Source organism: Talaromyces stipitatus, genomic scaffold (assembly GCF_000003125.1).
Source record: "Talaromyces stipitatus ATCC 10500 scf_1105507295523 genomic scaffold, whole genome shotgun sequence".
In the NCBI taxonomy this organism is placed as follows: domain Eukaryota; kingdom Fungi; phylum Ascomycota; class Eurotiomycetes; order Eurotiales; family Trichocomaceae; genus Talaromyces; species Talaromyces stipitatus.
In genome coordinates, this window is record NW_002990113.1 from 964,681 (window position 1) to 984,383 (window position 19,703).

The 19,703-nt window shown below is 44.8% G+C and overlaps 10 protein-coding genes across 10 annotated transcripts; 3 read left to right on the forward strand and 7 right to left on the reverse strand.

Moving 5' to 3' along the window:
• Positions 1-199: 199 nt before the first annotated feature.
• TSTA_062730 (uncharacterized protein) lies at positions 200-557 on the forward strand (the record flags this gene model as incomplete). The annotated part of the gene is made up of 3 exons (XM_002340132.1): positions 200-428; positions 463-470; positions 537-557. 3 exons carry the CDS (start codon positions 200-202, stop codon positions 555-557), a joined length of 258 nt encoding a protein of 85 aa, XP_002340173.1.
• Positions 558-740: 183 nt separating this feature from the next.
• On the reverse strand, positions 741-1,529 carry TSTA_062740 (aspergillopepsin-2 precursor, putative; the record flags this gene model as incomplete). The annotated part of the gene is made up of 2 exons (XM_002340133.1): positions 741-824; positions 846-1,529. 2 exons carry the CDS (start codon positions 1,527-1,529, stop codon positions 741-743), a joined length of 768 nt encoding a protein of 255 aa, XP_002340174.1.
• Positions 1,530-3,685: 2,156 nt separating this feature from the next.
• Positions 3,686-4,855, reverse strand: TSTA_062750 (uncharacterized protein; the record flags this gene model as incomplete). Its single annotated transcript, XM_002340134.1, has 2 exons — positions 3,686-4,447; positions 4,517-4,855. 2 exons carry the CDS (start codon positions 4,853-4,855, stop codon positions 3,686-3,688), a joined length of 1,101 nt encoding a protein of 366 aa, XP_002340175.1.
• Positions 4,856-6,027: 1,172 nt separating this feature from the next.
• Positions 6,028-6,931, forward strand: TSTA_062760 (uncharacterized protein; the record flags this gene model as incomplete). The annotated part of the gene is made up of 3 exons (XM_002340135.1): positions 6,028-6,133; positions 6,195-6,786; positions 6,847-6,931. 3 exons carry the CDS (start codon positions 6,028-6,030, stop codon positions 6,929-6,931), a joined length of 783 nt encoding a protein of 260 aa, XP_002340176.1.
• A 124-nt stretch (positions 6,932-7,055) lies between these two features.
• TSTA_062770 (uncharacterized protein) lies at positions 7,056-7,679 on the reverse strand (the record flags this gene model as incomplete). Its single annotated transcript, XM_002340136.1, has 2 exons — positions 7,056-7,080; positions 7,198-7,679. 2 exons carry the CDS (start codon positions 7,677-7,679, stop codon positions 7,056-7,058), a joined length of 507 nt encoding a protein of 168 aa, XP_002340177.1.
• Positions 7,680-8,493: 814 nt separating this feature from the next.
• On the reverse strand, positions 8,494-9,738 carry TSTA_062780 (uncharacterized protein; the record flags this gene model as incomplete). The annotated part of the gene is made up of 4 exons (XM_002340137.1): positions 9,363-9,738; positions 9,148-9,286; positions 8,821-9,076; positions 8,494-8,739 (listed from the first exon to the last, which is right to left on the reverse strand). Exons 1-4 carry the CDS (start codon positions 9,508-9,510, stop codon positions 8,494-8,496), a joined length of 789 nt encoding a protein of 262 aa, XP_002340178.1. The 5' UTR covers positions 9,511-9,738.
• Positions 9,739-9,908: 170 nt separating this feature from the next.
• TSTA_062790 (uncharacterized protein) lies at positions 9,909-11,726 on the reverse strand (the record flags this gene model as incomplete). Its single annotated transcript, XM_002340138.1, has 3 exons — positions 9,909-10,760; positions 10,826-11,575; positions 11,667-11,726. The coding sequence occupies 3 exons, from the start codon at positions 11,724-11,726 to the stop codon at positions 9,909-9,911; spliced, it is 1,662 nt and encodes a 553-aa protein (XP_002340179.1).
• Positions 11,727-12,520: 794 nt separating this feature from the next.
• Positions 12,521-14,608, forward strand: TSTA_062800 (uncharacterized protein). Its single transcript, XM_002340139.1, has 7 exons — positions 12,521-12,773; positions 12,943-13,139; positions 13,215-13,324; positions 13,377-13,525; positions 13,598-13,742; positions 13,809-13,997; positions 14,196-14,608. Exons 1-7 carry the CDS (start codon positions 12,555-12,557, stop codon positions 14,489-14,491), a joined length of 1,305 nt encoding a protein of 434 aa, XP_002340180.1. The 5' UTR covers positions 12,521-12,554; the 3' UTR covers positions 14,492-14,608.
• A 118-nt stretch (positions 14,609-14,726) lies between these two features.
• Positions 14,727-16,432, reverse strand: TSTA_062810 (uncharacterized protein). Its single transcript, XM_002340140.1, has 6 exons — positions 16,019-16,432; positions 15,926-15,962; positions 15,811-15,871; positions 15,220-15,696; positions 15,024-15,119; positions 14,727-14,953 (listed from the first exon to the last, which is right to left on the reverse strand). Exons 1-6 carry the CDS (start codon positions 16,296-16,298, stop codon positions 14,948-14,950), a joined length of 957 nt encoding a protein of 318 aa, XP_002340181.1. The 5' UTR covers positions 16,299-16,432; the 3' UTR covers positions 14,727-14,947.
• A 460-nt stretch (positions 16,433-16,892) lies between these two features.
• Positions 16,893-19,275, reverse strand: TSTA_062820 (uncharacterized protein). The gene is made up of 7 exons (XM_002340141.1): positions 18,520-19,275; positions 18,432-18,451; positions 18,308-18,344; positions 18,174-18,241; positions 17,738-18,114; positions 17,535-17,630; positions 16,893-17,456 (listed from the first exon to the last, which is right to left on the reverse strand). Exons 1-7 carry the CDS (start codon positions 18,710-18,712, stop codon positions 17,132-17,134), a joined length of 1,116 nt encoding a protein of 371 aa, XP_002340182.1. The 5' UTR covers positions 18,713-19,275; the 3' UTR covers positions 16,893-17,131.
• Between the last annotated feature and the right edge of the window lie 428 nt (positions 19,276-19,703).

Genomic DNA, 19,703 nt, shown 5'->3' on the forward strand with positions numbered 1-19,703 from the left:
TATAAAACCAGGAAGCTCCCATTGCCGTCTTCTCATTCATCAACGACAAAGCACAATCAATCAACATTCCATACCAATCATCTCTCCCAAAACCATACATCAGGGTACATTTCCTCCGTCTCCATCCAGACATAAACGGTGAAGTCTGACATATCTACAGATATAAACCTCGACCTCTCCACCAATACCAACAGCAAAAATGCAGTTCTTCACGAACCTCACTACCCTTTTCCTCGTCACATTGGCCCTCGGAGCTGTCATTGACACCCGTACCGACGCACTCGGTGTCGACAAGGAAGTCGAAAGTGTTACATGCAGTCCCAAAGGTGGTGCCTGTATCGAAGGTCAGCTTAGCTGCTGCGAGGGATTGAGATGCTATGTTCCTCCCAAGAGTGGCTGGGAGCCTCAGGGTGCTTGGACTCTGCAAGGTGCTTGCATCTGAGTTATGGCAAAACAAGTCAGCATATAAGGTTGGTCATTCCGGTTTCAGTAGGAACATACCGAAAACTAAGCTGACAGAATTGTTGGTTACGTAGATACTAGACATGAAGGAATGATAATACGCGCTAAAAAAGACAGTTGACAGTTTTACAAGGGTGTATTATACTGTATGTACTTTCGGGAATAATATAATTTTCCTCCGGGATTGAACCCTATTCTCCTAGATAACCATCCAAGCTTTAGTCCACATAGATTCTTTGAATTGACACGCCCATCTCCTGACCGATGCGAGATCAAATTTACTGGTAGGTAACGACAACCTGGTTACCAGAAGCGCTGGCAGTGGTAACAACATTGTTGTTCTGATCAACTAAGTCGATGATCTGAGCACCAGAGACGCTAACAGAAGAGCCGCCCTTGGTAGCGGTGGCATCTGTGAAAGTGACAGTGTCAAATGCAGGGAAAGGAGCAAGAGACTGGGATCCGCCGCTGATTATAGTGAAGTCCTCAACGATCCACTCAGCATTGGTCTGGCAAAGGGAGCTCTGGACCTCGCTAGAGGTGAAAGTGTGAGAAACGGATTGACCGTTGGACTGGTTGGTGATTTTGGCAACACCGCTGGTTGTGCTGGTGGCCTCAACGCTCATTTCAATGGTGTCACCAGCAGAGATATCAATGCCGGAGAAGTCATATGCATTGTCGGGAATCCACTCGTACCAGGCATCGTAAGTAACGGAACCTCCCTGGATACAGAAGTCGAAGCCAGTCTGCAAGAGAGCAGATTGGCAGGTGTCACCATCAATACCGACCCAGGCACTGGCACAGTATTGAGTGCTGTCATCACCACCGGAGGGGATGGACGGGGTAGGAGCAACAGCACTGGCGGAGACCTTGGTGAATCCGCTGTCAACCAAGACAGCACCGGACCAGTTGGTGCTTTGGCTGTCATCCTTCTCGTTGGTGGCAGTCAAACGAGCATTAGGACGGCTGACCCCATTTCGGTTGCGGCGAGCAACGCGCTGGGCGAGAGGAGAGGCAACGGCAGAGCCGGCAAGGAGAAGGGCACTGGCAGTGGTAGCGAACTTCATTTTGGATGATCTCTAGAGTGAGAGAGAAGAAGGAAGTGAAAAGGTATGGTTTTCTGTAGTGGACTGGATGTCTGGATGTCTGGATAAGAAATAATGGATCAGATGTGGGTAGATGGTCCTATTTATACCCGAAATCGACCAACAATGAATCCATGATCAAGACCAACTTTCGAGTCTGGTTCATGGTCGTATGAAGAAACAATCTTATCTGTGAGACGATACTTACTGTATACGGTAGGTGAGAAGATTTAGCGGATTGTACCTGATTGTTTAGTTTCATCAGACTAATTTAGTATCACTGAAATATCTCATGGCCATGCATTATCAGAGTACAACGCATCAAATTGCTCCGGGGGCAGTTAGAGCAGCGTTTCATTATCTCGGAACGTATGCATTTTGCGCCTTCACATGGACTCATCGAAGAGATTCAACACACAACTTTGGACCTCCACATATCATTGGCGGCTGAGAAGCAATGCCTCGTTAGAAATAGTGGCCAACACTCATAACACGACGAATTATTTCTTTGGCCCAAACTGTGCTCAGGTGTGAACCCAGGGAATCCTTCCCATGGAAGAGATGGGGTCTGGAATCGCCGACCCCTGACATGCGGATGGGGCTGAGGTCTAATTAGGACAGCTGGAGAATGCCCAGTGATTCTGATGGACGTTGTATCTGCTGATATTTGTCCCTTTCCTAGCGTGGACGATCATCGTGTCTTAGCCCTGCGAGAAATCAGCCACGATGCGACACTGAAGCGAGCCGGGATCTCAACGTGTCCATTCACTGTATCCGAATTTTCTCTTTGTGGGCCCGTGGAAAGCTGCTAAGATGCTAAGCCGAGGGGGTCCATAAATGAGGGGATTATTTGTGGAGAAACTCTTACAGATAGCTTCGTGGGCGCTGCCAACGAAAGGCTTGTACGTATCTGCTGCCTGCTGCCTGGGAGAGACAGGCATGGTAAGCGTTAATCTCAGCTCAATATTAGTTAACTCGGCATCTAATAATAACACCATTAAACAGTGATGTCAGGTGGCTGTACACTAAACATTGCTTTTCTCAGGCTGAGTTTCAGAGACGTGGCACGGAGGTAACTCAGAGTAAAAGGATCATCGTCTTAGGGTTACTCTCCGTTTCAGTCTCCACAAGTTTGGTGAGATTTCCTAATCAGGCAGCTGTCCGGAAAATGCAAAGGAAGACACACTGTTGCTATTCGTTCACCATAAAAGTACGAGCAGTGGTTACATTGTTCCCTGCCAATCGATGCAAGCAATATCTTAGACTTTCCGTGGATTTCCTTTTTGTTTATTCGGACCGCGGCGTTCCTGTACCAGGGATTTGTCTATCGGGGTCCTCTGGGATCACACTTCACGGCTTGAGATCTTGCGGTTCGATTCGGTTTCCGCGTTAGCTGCTTGATGTTCCCAAATCTCGGCATTTCTATAATGTTTAACAATATTCTTGACTTAGTCATTGTACGCACTATGTTGTGCATACATGTTCCACTCCTTCTCTCAAAACCCCAGAATATGTGTATGCAGTACGTATCAATCAATTTCGATGAAGCAGTGAATCATGGCCGGGATCTGCATTGACTTTAGATAAGTTAATTAGTAGTTAACTACGTTAGTTATATCTCAACGAGGTATATTTGATATGTCTGCATATGCAAAGCTTGTCAAGCTCTACTACTGAATATACGACTCTACCCTCAATACCTACGAGTTTAGATAATTATTGGTGCATCACTAGGACAAAGTAGACCCACATGAAGAAGCCCAAGTTTCAAAGGTTTTCTCCGGTCGCCTCCGATCGAGTATTCTCTATCCCTGGCCAGATAAAGAGTCGCTCGGCGATCTGCTTAGATCTATCTGCATTCAGCATTAAGCTGCTTATATCGCTGAATGTTTGTCTAGTCGTCATGTCTCGATGAATTGTGATCGAGGTCGGTTATACAATTGAGATAGATCAAAGGATGGCTCACGCCGCCCTTGAGGAGGCTTTTACTTCTGGAATGGAGTACGAAGGCTCAATGCAGCTAAAGCACATGCGTGTATCCGGATAGTAAAGAAGTATTACAAAGTATTTTGGGGACTTCCAATCGGGGAGGCACTTGGAAGCCAAAGACTCACCACATCTTTCTATATGGCTAAATATTAACCATCAAGGGATCCCGAGACCAGACGATGGTTAGATGGCGCATCAATAGCCTGCAATGCTCGTGTAGTCAACCCCTTAATGGGCGTCTCTTTGTACCAAGATTCCAAAATGTTCCTCGCCGTCACCCGTTGATCGTGATTTGGGCTCATCTGGGCAACCACCTGCAAGGGCAGAATCATGCGTATATATGCACAGCCTATCATGAACCGGGAAAGGTACTGTGATGCAAAGATAATGTCTCTGGAAGCGCCCTCAACTTCAATTGTAAGATTCTCATTATTCCAGTCTTCAATCGGAAAGAAGCATGGCCAAGGAGGAGTACGTGTAGTCGATGATAATTCTATACTCATAATAATTATTCTGGCACAAGCCTCCATCGCAACAATCCTGGCTTGTATTGGGCTGGTATATTCATATGAGGTGTGGTAAAGTGGATTATCGTCATCCTCACTATTTGGCACGGATCTTTCTCTTGAACGTACCCGTTTCAAAGACTGAGACTTACGTCTCCGTATTTCGTCCAAGTCTCGCTTTACGGAGCCAATCTTGTGCATAAACGCTTTTCTCACATTGTGTCGTTCAAGCTCATCAAAAGTGTTGAACAGCTCAATTTGAAGTTCGTGGAGATATCTTGGTATCAATAGGAGCATATCATTGATCCTCTCGGATAGTGACTTTGGTAGTTGAGTAAACGGGGTGGATAACCATTCATCATTAGCAAAACACGTCGGTTTGCCCTTTATCAAAGATACGTGAATCTGTAAAGTGATTAGTATTCATACCGGCGGCAGGCACCCTTATGAGGCAATCTCGATGAATTGACATACAGCGTGCCCCCGAACCGCCAAAAATAAATCGTGATATTCACGCTTCGCAAACAGCTCAGGCCCCTTAGCTTGCAGTAAAGTGACAGCACCTATAACATGCTGCTCATATCCACCAACAACAGTAGTTTGGAGGGTCTCATAGATAGACATGAAGAGTGCCGCACAAATCAAAAAGTGGCCTTCCACCTCGTCCGGGACAATATTGTCGAGGTTCTTTAATCTTGTTCGCATGTAGCTAAGTCCTCGATCATACCATTTCAAGGCCTCTTTCAATACGTTGTGCTGTTTGGATTGAAGAGCTAGAAGTATCAACGACGGAGCCAGTAAAGCAGCACGCATCCTTATGGATAGATTTTGCTGTAGCAGGTTAGGAAGTTGTATCAACCACGATTGTCTTCCTTGGCCACTGCGCATTTGCCCTCGCCCTGAAAAGCTGTAATATCGCACTAGGTTGGATATGACCTGTATGTCGTGTAACGGAACGCTATGGAACTCTTTCCATGTGGTAGAACTGAAGGTGGGATATTAATTATCAAGCTTCATGTTAAAATATGGAAAGCAAAAGTTACACACAGAATATGTGACCCATTTGGCCTTCTGGCCCTTGAAGAGGTGGATCCTTTTTGGCTTTGTCGTGCAGGTCTACGACCAGATGGGCGTAGTATTACAGTGACATCTCCCTGGTCCAGAGTATTATTTTTCGTTAATGTGGATCCCACATGTCCAGCAGGTTTGGCGCTGATGATTGAAGATATATGTGTGTTGACAAAGACATTTCCTTGCACGGCACCAGGGCATGGTCGATTGGCGGCCATACAAGGGCCACAATGTGGATAAACCTCATCGCACTTCGACCGAATTAGTTCACTTGATACCGAGTTACATATTCCTTGCTCTTATTTGCGTATACGTGTGATTTTTCCGCCTTAAAGAATATCAATCCATATCTACTGACCTTCTTTTTGGCGCGTCGACATGACGCGCATGCTTTGCTTCTTCCGCCACATCTAACCATCGTTTCGCCTTCTTGCAAGGTTCGCCTATATAGCAGCAGGTTTCTTTTGCTCTCTCGGTGAGGCAGTAAGTTTATCAGCAAAACAAGAAAAGAGGCGTCAAGAAGTTGAAGAAATCAAGTCGATTTATCTATTGTATTTGATTGGCCAGGATAACCACGCTTAATCAAATCAGGGAAAAAATGCGAAATGGGGCTCGATCTGACGCTTATAAGGTATCAGCCAATCAGAGCTCAAGTACTAAGAAGTATGAGTCTTGGTAGGCTTACAATAAGACTTGTACGAGACTCAACGTTGGCATACGGAGCTTAGGGAGATTTCCCAAAGTCCGAATTAGATTCGTAGATATGAAGGATATAAATAGAAGCTTGGTTCATGCCATCACTCAGTCCGTTTCTCATTCTATCCCAGCGGAATTGACTGAAAAATTTGCCTCTTTCCTTCTGTAGTATATACTGCTCCTGATATCACCAGCAAGCGTACTATACCTTCATTATGATGGCCTCTACATACTCCAACGCCTGCTGTGAGACACCAGTCCCACACAATGTCGCAGATTACCAGGCCCAAGGAGAATGGCTTGACATCCTTGGCGAAAAAGTGTGTAAGTACTTAGTGCATACATAAATTCATTCCATGAAATTAGACTGACTATATTGAGAAAGACGTCGTCGGTGACAAGGCAGCTAATCGGGCTATTGTCTGGGTTTTTGACATCTTTGGATATTCTCCACAAACTTTACGAGGGGCGGATGTTGTTGCTGCAAATCTGTTGAGCTCGTCAAAAGGTCCTGTCACCGTACTTATTCCAGACTGGTTTGACGGCACCGTAGCTGACAAAGCTTGGGTGCCCCCTGTTACCGACGATCAAGCGGCGAAGTTAGGAAACTTCATCAAAACCAAAGCTGCGCCTGAACTGGTTGTTCCCCGAGTACTCAAGTTTGCCGAAGCCCTAAAGCAACATCAAACAATTCTCCCTAACATTCAGAATTTGGGAATATTTGGATTTTGCTGGGGAGGCAAGCTCGCATCTATAGCATGTCAGAAATCTTCGGATGGTGTCTTTGCAGTGGCCGTTCAGACGTCTCCTTCAAAGGCAGATCCCGAAGAAGCAAGGAATATCTCAGTGCCAATGGCATTAATACTCTCCAAAGATGAAGATTTACCGACTATGAAGCGATTCTATGACAATATCCCCACGCCGTATAAGCTCTTGGAGAGATTCGACGATCAGATACATGGGTTTATGAGTGGACGGTAAGTTTCTTTTCCCCAGCTCAAAGGGTTTAGACGTTAATGGATTTGTTCTGTCACCAGTGGGGACCTTTCCGACCCAGGCGTGAAAGCGGAGGTTGAAAGGGGATATAATCAGGCGGTCGAGTTCTTTGATAAATATCTATGAATTTTGGGATGCGAAGAAAAACATGGCAATTTGGGTCAAACGCTCGACATAAGGTCATCGAATATCATCACCAACTTGACTTCTGAAGAGTGTATTGGTAGCTCATGCCATCAACCAGCTACTTTTACACCATGCTGCGGTGTTCATCTCTAGGCACCTATGTAAATATCCGTCATATAAAAACAATTCTCCTCATCAACCTTTCAAACGCCGAGAACCTGTAATAATGGTAACTCCAAATTATGATATATCTCTTTATAAATCACAACTTCCCTTCCGTGACCAGCTTCCTAATAACATCGACCGTACCTTCAACCGAGTGCTGAGCCACGCCCTTCTCCTTAACATAGAAAGCACGAAGCTCTTCCTCTGGTGCTCCCGGATGATGCCATTCAAAGACATAAGTCATATACAGCTCCCCACTAGCGCCCTCACTAATGATATTTCCGATAAATGTTCCATCCGGTTGCACAAAGTCGACTCTAGCGTCTTTGTATGCCGTCACAGTCTCTTTGACCTTTCTTTGTTGCTCGCGAAATACCACCTCACGGACAGTGACAATGTTCCCCGTGGAAGGATCCTTGCTCTCAGATATGACTGTAGTTGATTCAATCGCGTTTGGAATGAATTTTTCTGCACAGCGGATTTTGAGTAATAAGCCGGCCCAGACTTGCTCTTTTTTGAGGACGGGACTGACCCCCGGAGGGTTTATGGGGGTAGTGAAGGCGATATTATTGGTAGGCGACATTCTTGGCCAGTGAGAGGTATATATATTGTAGAGGTGAATTCAAAAGACACTTGGGTAGATGTACAGAGAGTTTCGAAATCGCCTGTGTCTATAGTTGGACCCACTTTCAGTGCGGGGTCCCAGCCCTAGGAATTGTATTATATGAGTATTGCTGACTTCATGTTTTCTTCTGAAACAATTTATAACACTGCTCATTCCAGTGAGAGTCTAACAGCAACAAGCTTAGTCTGTTAATTACGTTTTCAGCAAAAATCACAGCATCGGCCATATATCTACTATGTAAGAATAATGTGCTAACTAGGCTGGTACTATGGTGTAAATAGCACACCTTGACAGTGGTGAATAGTCAATTAAAGAGTGTGTGAAATGGTGACAGCGATTTCGAAACTCTCTGTAACTGTGAATATTGGAAACTTGGAATGTGCAGTGCAGTGTTAATGACAAAAGACCAAGACTCAACAATTTCCAAGGATTTCCCAGTGGGAGAAACAAATCACAGACCAACAAGCTGCCAGAAAGTCAGACAGTAAGTTTTATATTAGCTGTCTTGGAAGATGAATAGGAACACATGAAAACCAGTACCTAAGTTACTCATATTCTACCACTTCTAGCTTCCACAAGGACCAAAAACACCGCATGGGGGTGCTAGATATGTATGGTATTTCTGCGCTTCGCTTCGACCAATCTCGGATAGAAAAAGCATCGTCACAAATCCTGAATAATTTTATATCAAGCTGTCACCACCGAATGAGTCCTACTGAGCCAATGGAAAGTGGATGGCCAGAGCCCGCCCCTGTTCCTTTGCTCCGCTCGTTCAAGACTTCAACTCAATTGGGCGGTCAGCACTCTCATGAGCGCGTTCCTCCGGAAACCTGACCTTGAATCCAGTATATAGATAAATAAGTACAACGCAATACTCCATCAGCAACGCCATCAGAATGAATGGCACAACAGGTCCAGTCAACGAGTTCCATGTCTGATCTTGGTGGTATATGGAAAGGAAAGCGTAGGTTAGGCGTACGACAAAGAATGGCATCGCTATGGACGCACTGCGGAGTACCTGAGGATTCATAGTGTCATCAGCACTTGCCGTCAAGGGTCCCAGTACCGCGATTGGATAAATGAGTTCACGTGAACTTACAAAAAAGCTTGTACGACTAAGTTGGCTTCTTCGCGACCAAAAGAATAGCTGGAAAGAAAATAGGCAAGCAACGAACACTGTCACTATACAGTATCCGATTCGTACAAGCTTCGTGCCTGTTGCCTGGTCATCTGGGCTATCATCGCCTTGAAGAGAGCCTCCAGTAACAAGTAAAGCAACACCCGCAAGAAGTAGTAACCGAGAGCAAACAATGGTCTTGGTGAGAATTTTGTTTTCGCGAAAATCGACATAGGTGCTGCGTTTTGTCCGAAAGATCAGATTAATGACTTGACGTAATCGCAGTAACGTACAGCAAATCACGCTTACATGATGTTGATTAATCCAATCGTAGCTGCAATGCAAGGAAACACCCCAATATTCAGCAGGATCAACGTAGCGATCAGGAGACCAGTGCTTGAAGGATCATTTTCGTAGAGGATCACAACTATACCGCCAACTAAGCGGACTATACTCAAAATGGTCAAACATCAGCATTTCAACTTATATGTCTGCAGTTCATGACATTGGATATAAAAACATACCAAGAGTGAATATCAGAAGCACGATCCACGGGAATAGAGGAAGCGCTCGTATTGCCTTCCGGAGGAATAGGAGAGCTATTGCTGCAAGTACAGCTGGGCTGTAGAATACAATCTGTGCAATACTTAGTCTTGAATGTTCGTTGAGCATTTTGACTCGGTATAAATAGGAATCACTAAAGTTGAAACCAGACAGATCAACAATCGAGTGTTGAGGTGAAAAGATTTGCCTCGACCAGACAAGAGATGCTTTATATAGCTATCGGACACTCATCATTTCGAATCGGTCCGCCCACAAAAGTTTTGTGTCTGTTGTCGAGTAGCGCGACATCTTGCACATTTCCCATACCAACATCTTCACTTTTCGCATGTTGCATCCGAATCGGGTATAGGGCACCGTTCGGGCTCGGGCTTAGCTTACAAGATCGGACAGCCTTGGCACAGCGGCTTGGATCTACGCTAGATCATTTTGGGATTCAACATGCGAATACGGGCATTCGAAGGCTGAATCGATATAAAATATCTTGAGACCAGGAGCTTGCAATAGATTTAAGGTGAAGCTGTTGGCTGATTCAATGATGTAGTGTAGTTGAGAAGTCGCAGCCCACGTCCCTGAAGTTTTCGTAGTGTTGCTTCCATCCATAACACCTCCCTTTCCAACCCTGGAACGTACTTGACTGTCTCATAAATCAGTATTAGAGGCGTTCCAGCTGACCACGTTCCCCACACGGGTATCTCAGAGTCGAGGCAGTATTCAATGGACTGACAAACGTTGTTGATCAAGAATTTTGGATCTACCCTATGTCCGAGTAATGGGAAATGAGATATATCGTAGTTGTATGTCCCCGATGGCTGTAACCGTAGATACTTGCAATGGCACATATCATCATGAAAAGCTTCGCAATCTGGAAAATTCGAACAACGAGCATTTTTGGGGTCGATTTCAAGACTGGCTATTCCCTGATAAAGAAGGGACAGACCGGACCATACCAGAAGTGCGATCGCCCAGTACAACATAAATGAGCGAGCCACAGCCATATTAACGAACCTATATGCAACAGGAAATACCTTTCCACGTATCGGATCATCCGCTGCGTTGGGCTCTTTGGACAAGACTGGCCAATACATGGGTTGTGGGAAGTCTGTCTCAAATTCTTTATAGACATCTTCAAGTATTGCATCCATTTGCCAGCATTTCGCGAGACTCTCTAGCCACGATTCAAGCTTTTCAATCGGCCCAAGGTGCTGTATACGATCGTTTTCTTGGTATATCAATGATGCTTCGCACATGCAGTCTACTAGCCGATCTATAGCGCGTTTTGGGCGTCGCTTCCACGGCCTAGTCATCCACAGAGGGCTTGACAGGAAGCTTGGAACATGTGTCGCCATACTAAAGAGAGCCTATATATTTATAAGGAGTTAGAAGGCCAACCATCTCGCTTTTATCCTTCTTTATCATAACTTACGCCTTGAGCCCGGAGTCCTAAAAATAGCTCATGCGCCACACCCGACATATGTCGACCTGCACCACGAGCCTCAACAAGTCTCATGCATCCTTCGCAATGATTGTAGTATGCCTGTCTACCATTCCCAGGGCACTCCATAGCTTCGTACAAGCCCAGACATAAACAGGCAGCAAGTATCTCATCGTTGTACATGACATCTGGATTCCAGAGCGATTTTTGAAGCTCACGAAGTCCACTGGTGTAGAACCGCAAACTCTCGTTAAGAAGATCACGGTCGTTGTGCTGCTTACCAAGAACAGTAGCTGCTATGGCCGAAACCGATGCTTGTAGAGCAGGTGTTTGCATAAACAGCCGAGGTAGTTGCAACATCCACGGTCCTCCTCCTTCAGAAGCACCATTCATATCACCTGCGCTCGCTTGGATGCACGTGGTGATAAAAACACCGAGTAATTGTTCACGGTTTGCTGGTCTACAAAGGAAATCCGAGGCCGGAAATGGGGAATGGTCCTGACGCCTGGATATGGCAGAGACAAACCGTTCATTTGTTGAGACCAATTCGTTCTGCAAGATATCTGATCCTTTACCAGTTTCTGATGTCTTCTCATGTAGTGCATCAAAAGAGCTCGACACGACAAGTTTTTCATCTTCCAGCCGCGCCCGAACAGGGATAAAGCGAACAGCATTATCATAACCTAGGCAAGTTCGCTTTGATTTAATACACTGCCCACAAACCGGTCGCTGTAGATTACACTTCGCATAGAATTAGCAAAACCTTGCGAATCAGTAGCAGAAGGGGAATTGAATGGCCAAACATGGTAGAGGTGGTCTTAAATTCACGTACAGCTATCTTGCGCTTGCGACAGGTTTTGCATCCTTTAGACTTTCCTGGCACTCCAACCATGGGTGACGTCTTAACCTTCGCCAAAGACTTTCAGGTTTCCAGCAGCTTTTGTTGAGTCGCCAAATCACGCACGTATGTGAGGCATCTGTGTGTTGCAAAATTGAGTAGGTTGACGAACGCAATGAACGTTCTCAGCCTCTTTGAAACCAGTGGGACCATACGAATCCGTTAGCCAATGATGTGCTTTAGTCTCCAGAAATGCTCTGATTGGTCATCAAGACGATGACCTGAACCAATGATATGGCCCTCGTTCTGAGCCCTGATTTACAGAAGACAGGAGATGCAATGAGATTGGATGAAGGTGTAGTAGATCAATATCAAGCACTATAGTTAATATCTTGTTAAAACTAATCGGGAAATCTCTTGAATGTTCCGAGATATTGGTTCAATCGGCCAATCAGGTTGGTTGCTCCCGACCCTAATTATGTAACGCTCATGGGAGCGGAATAACAGCTGATTGGCTAAGTCTCCAGTGGATCAATATCAAATTATTAATCGCCTCAGCTAGTCCTAACTTATACCCCGATAACGCTGTCGAAATGTCTTTCGAAGTTAGGACCCAGACGTGAATTCCTTTCCAGTTATTTGCAAATATCCCCATTGGTCCTCTGTCTGACTATATGCAAGCTTATCACCTTCGAAGCGACATCTTATGACACCCATTCCACTCTTTGATCATTTGGTCTCAGCACTTACTACAGCTAGCACAGAGAGCATTACCACAATCCTTCCTTGAATACCTGATTTTCTAAATGCTACCATTCACTATCTATCAAACATTTTGAACTTCATGAGTACCATTGTTCATTCCTTCGAAGCACGTGGATAATGGCAAATATCAGAGATAGAACCGTAGCTCCCCAAAAAGGAGTTGCGGATGAAACTACCCCTCTTATCGCGCCTGGCACTACCTCGAAGGTAGACGAAATTGAAAATGGCGAAGTAGAAGCACAAACTTCGGATTCTGAGGAGTCCGAGAAGCTGCCTATGGCGCAGATTATGTTACTCTGCTTTGCTCGTATTACTGAGCCCATTGCTTTCTTCTCCGTTTTCCGTTCATCAATCAGATGATTCAAGATGCAGCCGGGATTGATGAGTCTGAAGTTGGCTTTTATAGTGGTCTGATTGTACGTATCTCTTCTGCAAGTCCAGCAAATCATCGTCTCTTGAGGTGCTTCGCTTCCTTTGTTATTCTACATAACTGACAGCAATATAGGAGTCTATTCTTTCCTTCACCCAAATGCTCCACATGATCCCCTGGGGTCGTGCCGCCGACAAATTCGGAAGAAAACTAGTTCGCGTCATTTCTATGGCTGGTTTATCTGTTACGAGTGCATTGTTCGGAACGAGTCGATCCATCTGGCAGATGATCATGTATCGGTCTATTGCAGGAGTATTCTCGGGGTCTATTGTGTACGTCCTAAGCCTGAATTGTTGATATTTTCTGGTATAATTTGGTGTTTATCAAAAAGCTGACACCAAGCAAAGTGCTGTCCGTGCGTCTATTTCAGAAAACAGTACACCAAGAACACAAGCACGAGCATTCGGCCACTTCGCATTTTCAAACAATCTGGGCATTTTTCTAGGTCCCTTTATGGGTATGTCATTCATAAGAGAGCTGTGATGAAACTCTCTTACTGATCAAGCTAGGTGGTGCCCTTTCTCGACCAGCGGACCAGTACCCTTCAGTTTTTGGCAGGATCCAATTCTTCAGGGACTATCCTTATGCTCTGCCAACCTTTACGACTGGGTTAATCGGCGCAACTGCATGCGTAATATCTGCTCTATTCATTAAAGAGGTCAGTAATATTCAATAGTTCACTATGTGCTCTATCAAGGGAAAAGCAAGCTTATCGAGATTCCATTCGCAGACACTTAAAAAGACGCCTAAAAAAGGTGTTAACGGGTTGCCACCTAAAGTAATGACGATAACCGAGATAATGAAATCGCCCGGTGTCTCGCGAGTCTTATTTATATATACTTTTACCATGCTTCTCGCTCTCGCATACACAGCTAGTAACTTTTCATTTTCCGTCTCCCGTCATCTAGTCAAAAATAGCCGCTGATAAATTCCACAACAAGTCGTGCCGGTTTTCTACTTTACCAGTGTCAAATTGGGAGGCTACGGCTTCAGTGAATTCCAAATCTCAATTTTCATTGGAGTTGGCGGCCTCTCTCAAGCTATATGGCTACTCCTAATTTTCCCAAGGCTACAACGACGCATTGGAGCTGGTGCTGTTATGCGATTCTGTGCTTCTGTATGCCAGTTTGGTTTTTTGCAACTCCCGCAGCCAACTATCTTCTACGACTTGGGCTGGATACTGCATTCTGGACTTTCGCACCATTCCTACTTGAGGAAGTGGTGTTGCCATGGCTTTTAGTAAGTTTTCCCCTCGCACATCATCTGTAGATCATTGCGCTGTCGACATGCAGTAATCCAGAAGCTAACCACGTCAATTCCCTCAACAGCTGCTTGTCAACTAGCCATCAATGACATCTCACCTTCTCCGGAGACTTTGGGTACTGTGAACGCAATCAGCCTGACACTGAATAGTGATCTTCGGACCGTTGCACCTGCTCTGTTCGCCAGTCTTTTTGCCACTGGTATTAAAGAACAAATATTCAAGGGCTACTTTGCATGGTTCATACTTATTCTTTTGGCGATTGGTTATAGAGGAAGTTTGCGTTGGCTTCCTGCCAAAGCAGAGGGCAAAATAAACAGTCACTCGACCACGGCGACAGGTTTCCGTGATACAGACGAATGAAGGGCGTCTACATACTTCTTACCGGAAAAGACTTTCTGATTTCACGGATGATCGTGAAGACAGATTTCTGCTTGGCCGAGGTTGTCTTTCTTTTTTATGAAACACGACGCTACTACAGAATCCTTCGGAGAGGGACGTCCTGAGCCTTCTCAAGCTGGCTGGCATGCTTGTTGACGGGAGGTCGCCCACCTACTCATGATCGGACCCTCCGTTGATCAGAATATTACTTATCACGGTCTAGATGAATCTTGGATTGAGGTTTTACTATAGTAAGCCTTGCACACATTTACCCTTATATATGCACCATAGAATTTCAAGGCTAGTCAAATGCACAATATAAATGTGACAAAGATAGTGAATACCCACGATCCCTTGAGATAGCCTCTAATCCAAGCCAAGTGATCAGTGGTAGGATTAGCATATTGCCATAGATGTTTCGCTAGTGTAACCACCGTTTTAGAACTAAAGATTATTAGTCACTCTTAAATTAATCTTCCTTATCAGATATATGATAAACAAAAGTTGTACTTACCGAAACTGGTTGACTCAAGTCATACTCGCCACCAACTGATAGCTGAGGAATTTGCGAATAGTGCTGTTGAATTAGATATCTCGTGTTGGCCAGGACCTACAATATATAAGTATTTAGTTCGATATAAATAGGAGTAGAGCAATGAAAGCCCACTTCCTTTTAGGAGGCCACGTTTAACCATGGGTTGTTGACTTACATCGAGATAGGACTGCTGTGGATTCTCCCTCATCACGTTCATGAAAGCCCAAGACATGGCACCCGTTGCTCGTCCTCGTATACTCGTATCTGCAGATGTCTGACCATCCGCACACCCGCTAAACATCCAGGCGTCTTTGGCCTCATTACGCCAATTTTCGTGAAAGCCCTCATCCACAAGACCTTGTTCATCAGCTTCCTCTGGTTGATGATGCAAACTGTGAAAGAAGGTCGCAGCTTCGGCTACAAACGAACGTGCATCGTCAAGTCTGTCCATGCTAAAGCCCCCTTGGAGAAGGTTGGATGCCTCCATAGCAAGATGCACACCCTCTTTAAGATTGTTGACCAGGTTGATATTACCGTCAGCATCGGGACGGTAAGTATAGGGAAGCTCTACAGCTGAACCAGAATGGCAACAATCGAAGAGAATGGTTAGTCGTGCATATGGGTTCATCGGTGAGATAATAAGTTTATGTAACTGTGTAGTAAATGAGCACACCATTCACTTTCTTCTATCAATATGCGCAGGGATATCGCAATCATCGCCTGTCGCTCTTTAATCCTATAAGCCACGTACTCGTGGGTAACTTACTGTACTGCTGGTGATTTGCCCGTTTGTCTCGAAATCGACCGGACAAATTGTATCGTTAAATCTGTATCAGTTAACAATGAACCAACGTTTCTTGATCTTCCGGGGGCCTTCATACCCTGATTCTCTGTCTCCGTAATCGTCCGCTACCTGACCTGTTTACAAACGTTAACCAAGGGTAGTGCAATGAATTTCTCAACCGCGTACCTACCACCATGACCAGAGTACGATAACCATACCGAATCACCAGGATTATTGTATGATACTAACCACTTAAAAGCGGCAATCAAATTCTGCCCCGTAGGATAGAAAGGTGTTCCTTCATTTTTAGGTTCGTCTGTCAGCATAACCATGTCACGCTGATCGGGTGAAAATCCGCGTTCTTCGACAAGGAATTGGCGAATATTATATGCATCATTAATGCAGCCTTTCAATGCATGCTCTGAGCCATAATAGTTGATTCCGATGATAAGTGCTTTTCGGCGGGGCATGATTTGGAGGTACTTTTTGTTTCTTCCTATGCTCTTTGTATAGGTTTGTGTTGCCCTCCCCTCAGATAATTAATGGACCATAGAAGCCAAAGATAAATGTGTCTGGATGAGCTTGACGATGATTTAACTCTGTCAATGAAATTGTTGAAGAAAAGGCACTATCAAAACAGCTGCGGGGTTAAATCGGTAAATTTTGCGGGTGTTCCCGATTGGTCATCCCGATTCAGGTACGATCAGAACGTGGACATCCCGGATAAGGATAGCCGCTCGATTCGGCTCTTAATTGTACGTATTTGCAGTGAGGTATCTATAGTATTAATTAAAAAGTCAAAATTATGTATAACATATATATATAATCGATTGGCTTATCATGTTGTGGATGGTACGCCAATGTCACCTCATTGCCCAGATAGATACTTGCGCGGAACATGCCGAGATAAAGAATACTGAAATAGGCGCACTTTTGAATAGTCATCTGGAAATTACTTTGATGAAGGCCTGTTACAATCTTGCCCAAATATACAAATGAAAATACAATGGTATGACCAAAATCCAGATGAATCGTACATGAACCTTGGGAGTAGAGATATAACTACCAAAAGGCAAAAGATTCATCATTTCATTATTCCGTCGGTGTATGTCTCATCAATGTATGTACACGCGACTAGGTCCACCAACCCTAGAAATCATTTTCATGAATTCGAAATTCATCACACAATGCAGATATAACTCCGATCGTAAAGAAAGAATTCGAACAGCGCTAATAAGAAAGTTGAGCGGGATGGGAGAAGCACGAAGAGGAAGAGGGGTGTTTAAATAGTGACATGTTTCAGTTATAATCTTGAGGTGGGCGAATGATGGGGTTCGCCTGTTTCTATGTCCACATTCTGGGTGAGCCCTGCGGGTATTGGGGCAAAAGCGAGACGGGCATCCGCATTATTATACGAATTAAAGGAATATTGGTCGTGTTCGTCAGTCTTAGGCCTGTTTCCCCCTTTTTCTGACCCAGGAGGAGATGGCGTGCCTTTGGAGTACGTTCCTCTTGAAGAGTTGGTACGAGATCTTAGCCATGTTGCCATGGTAGTGCCGTGCTGCTCAAGGAAAGCAGGGAAAGTAAGGAGGCAGCAGCAGATGAAGCCAAAACTCAGTTCGAGAAACCTGTTTTGTCGTAAGTATTGATCTATATATGGATTCTCTCCCGCCTTTTTCTCTAGCGGTAGATTCCAGAAGACTTACGAATAGATGGCAAAGTTGGATAAGTCCCATGAAGGGTCAGTGGATTTAAAAACAATTGGAGTCTTAGCAAGACGGGTTATGCTTAGAGCAACCACACTACAATAATTGTTAGCCTGGTTTATTATCTCAATAAAACAAAGGGATGGTCCACCATTAATAATCCAAGTAAGTAATGGACAGAGAAGAAAATAGGAATCACTTACATGATACCCACGCTAAAGACAGCAGACACCCGTATCTTTTTCGCCGTGCTCAAGTTCATAGACCAAACGGTCGGCATTGGAACGATGAGCACAAAAAGATCAGTCGCAACGTTGAATCCCCCGGACGAATACGCGAGTACCATTGCAGGTAAGCATTGTCCGGGAATGGTCTTGTCCCAATGATGCTTTATAGGTTGACAATCGAGAATCGACATCATCAGCAAAACGACGTAGATTAATGAGACAAACACGACACCGGTCCACATGACTGGGGTGACTCGCTGGAAGGGACCGAATATCCGGATGTAGAGTAGAAGATAAGATAGTTTCACGGTGCCGGAGACTACGAGGTAACACCATTCAGCCCATACCTCGAGCTATTTGATGTGTATTAGCCATGTGCGTCCACTCCGTATAGCAACTTAGTTGGAAATACCCTTGCCCCATGAATTAGCATAGGAACTGTAATATCCCAAATATGGCGCCCTGCATAGTAATTGCCGCCTGAAGGGAGTTTCTGTGTCAGCTGCAAGCGTTACACATTCTCTTGATCGGAAGTTGAATACGTACAATCCAGCATGAGTCCTGCATATGTTGCTAAGAAGGCCTAATTGTGTTTCGTTGAAATCAGTTTGCAAGTCCCTCAAGGCTCATCGTTTTGCTGTTGTATCGATTGCACGGAAGTAGGACTCACAAAACCAGTAATACAAAAGGCTTTCGACACATTTAGCAAAATACTCGACTGAATTGGTATATTCATAGGTATGGTAAGAGATACTTACCATCGTCAAATCCAAACGAGCGGTTGATTGTTGATCGTGTGTATATGCGAACTACTAAACATAGAGCACACACTACCAAAAGAATAGTGTACATTGAGATATTTGGGGTATTTTGATTTGGTGGATTGACAAAGTTGGCTGTCTGACCTGGCGGAGGAGGCTTGACGCCAGCTGGATGACCGGACGGCGACATGGTTTCCGTTATAGTATGATTATGAGGACTAGAGCGATCGAGTGGTGTAAATCATTCGGATAGAATTGTCGGAAGCTTGAAGTTATCGGTGATAATAGGTTTCGACAGGAAAGTCGTAACTAAGAAAACAGATTGAATTTCCAGTAAGGATTGGCAGAATGAGCAATAAGTATCGAAAATAAACACAGATACTGGATAGATGACAGCTATATCTCCACAAAGTAGAAGTTGGGACCGGTGTCCGCTCCTGGAGATTCGGTTTACCAATGGCTGCTGGTCGTGAAGATATGGAGTTCCTCTCTATCGCCCCCGCACACACACAACCTCTATATCGGGTTGTCGCCTATGAATATTCCGGTTCATCCAATCCAGCATGTAGTTAAGAATAACTACTGTGTACCGAGCGGCAGTCTATCATTACTGCGTATAAACGATGAAGAGAGAGGATAGAATTTGGAAGTTGATGGTGACGTTTGTGAGAAGAGCTTTAGTCTTTGCACTAGGGACGCTATGTACCGACAGTGGTCATCACTAATATCCACATCAAATATCACTGCGGTCCTGAAGTAACCCTAGAAGGTTTAACATTGGCAGAAAATGCCACAAGGTACGACGACCAACAGAAGATCAATCCGTTGAAAGGTTTAGATCATTTGCTGATGGTGGCCAGCAACGAGTAAGAGATCTAAATCGAGGCACATAGTCTCGAAAGTCTAGCCAGCCTAAGCTGAAGAATTGAAGTGTGGTCCGCACTCTAAGGAACATGCAGTTGTCCTAGCCTATCTGAGAGTTGGACCTGATTCTGGCTGCTAATGATTTTCTTGGCTTGGATCAATTTCGTTCTTCGCTTGAGAATGCCTTGATTCGGCCCCCAAATAACTTGCCGTGCTTACCAAAGTTACGGTACGTACAGAGTATGTATCAATGAATTTCCAAGGATGGGGGCCAAGCCATGTTGATCTGCAGCTTTCGGGACCGGGCCAATGGTAAA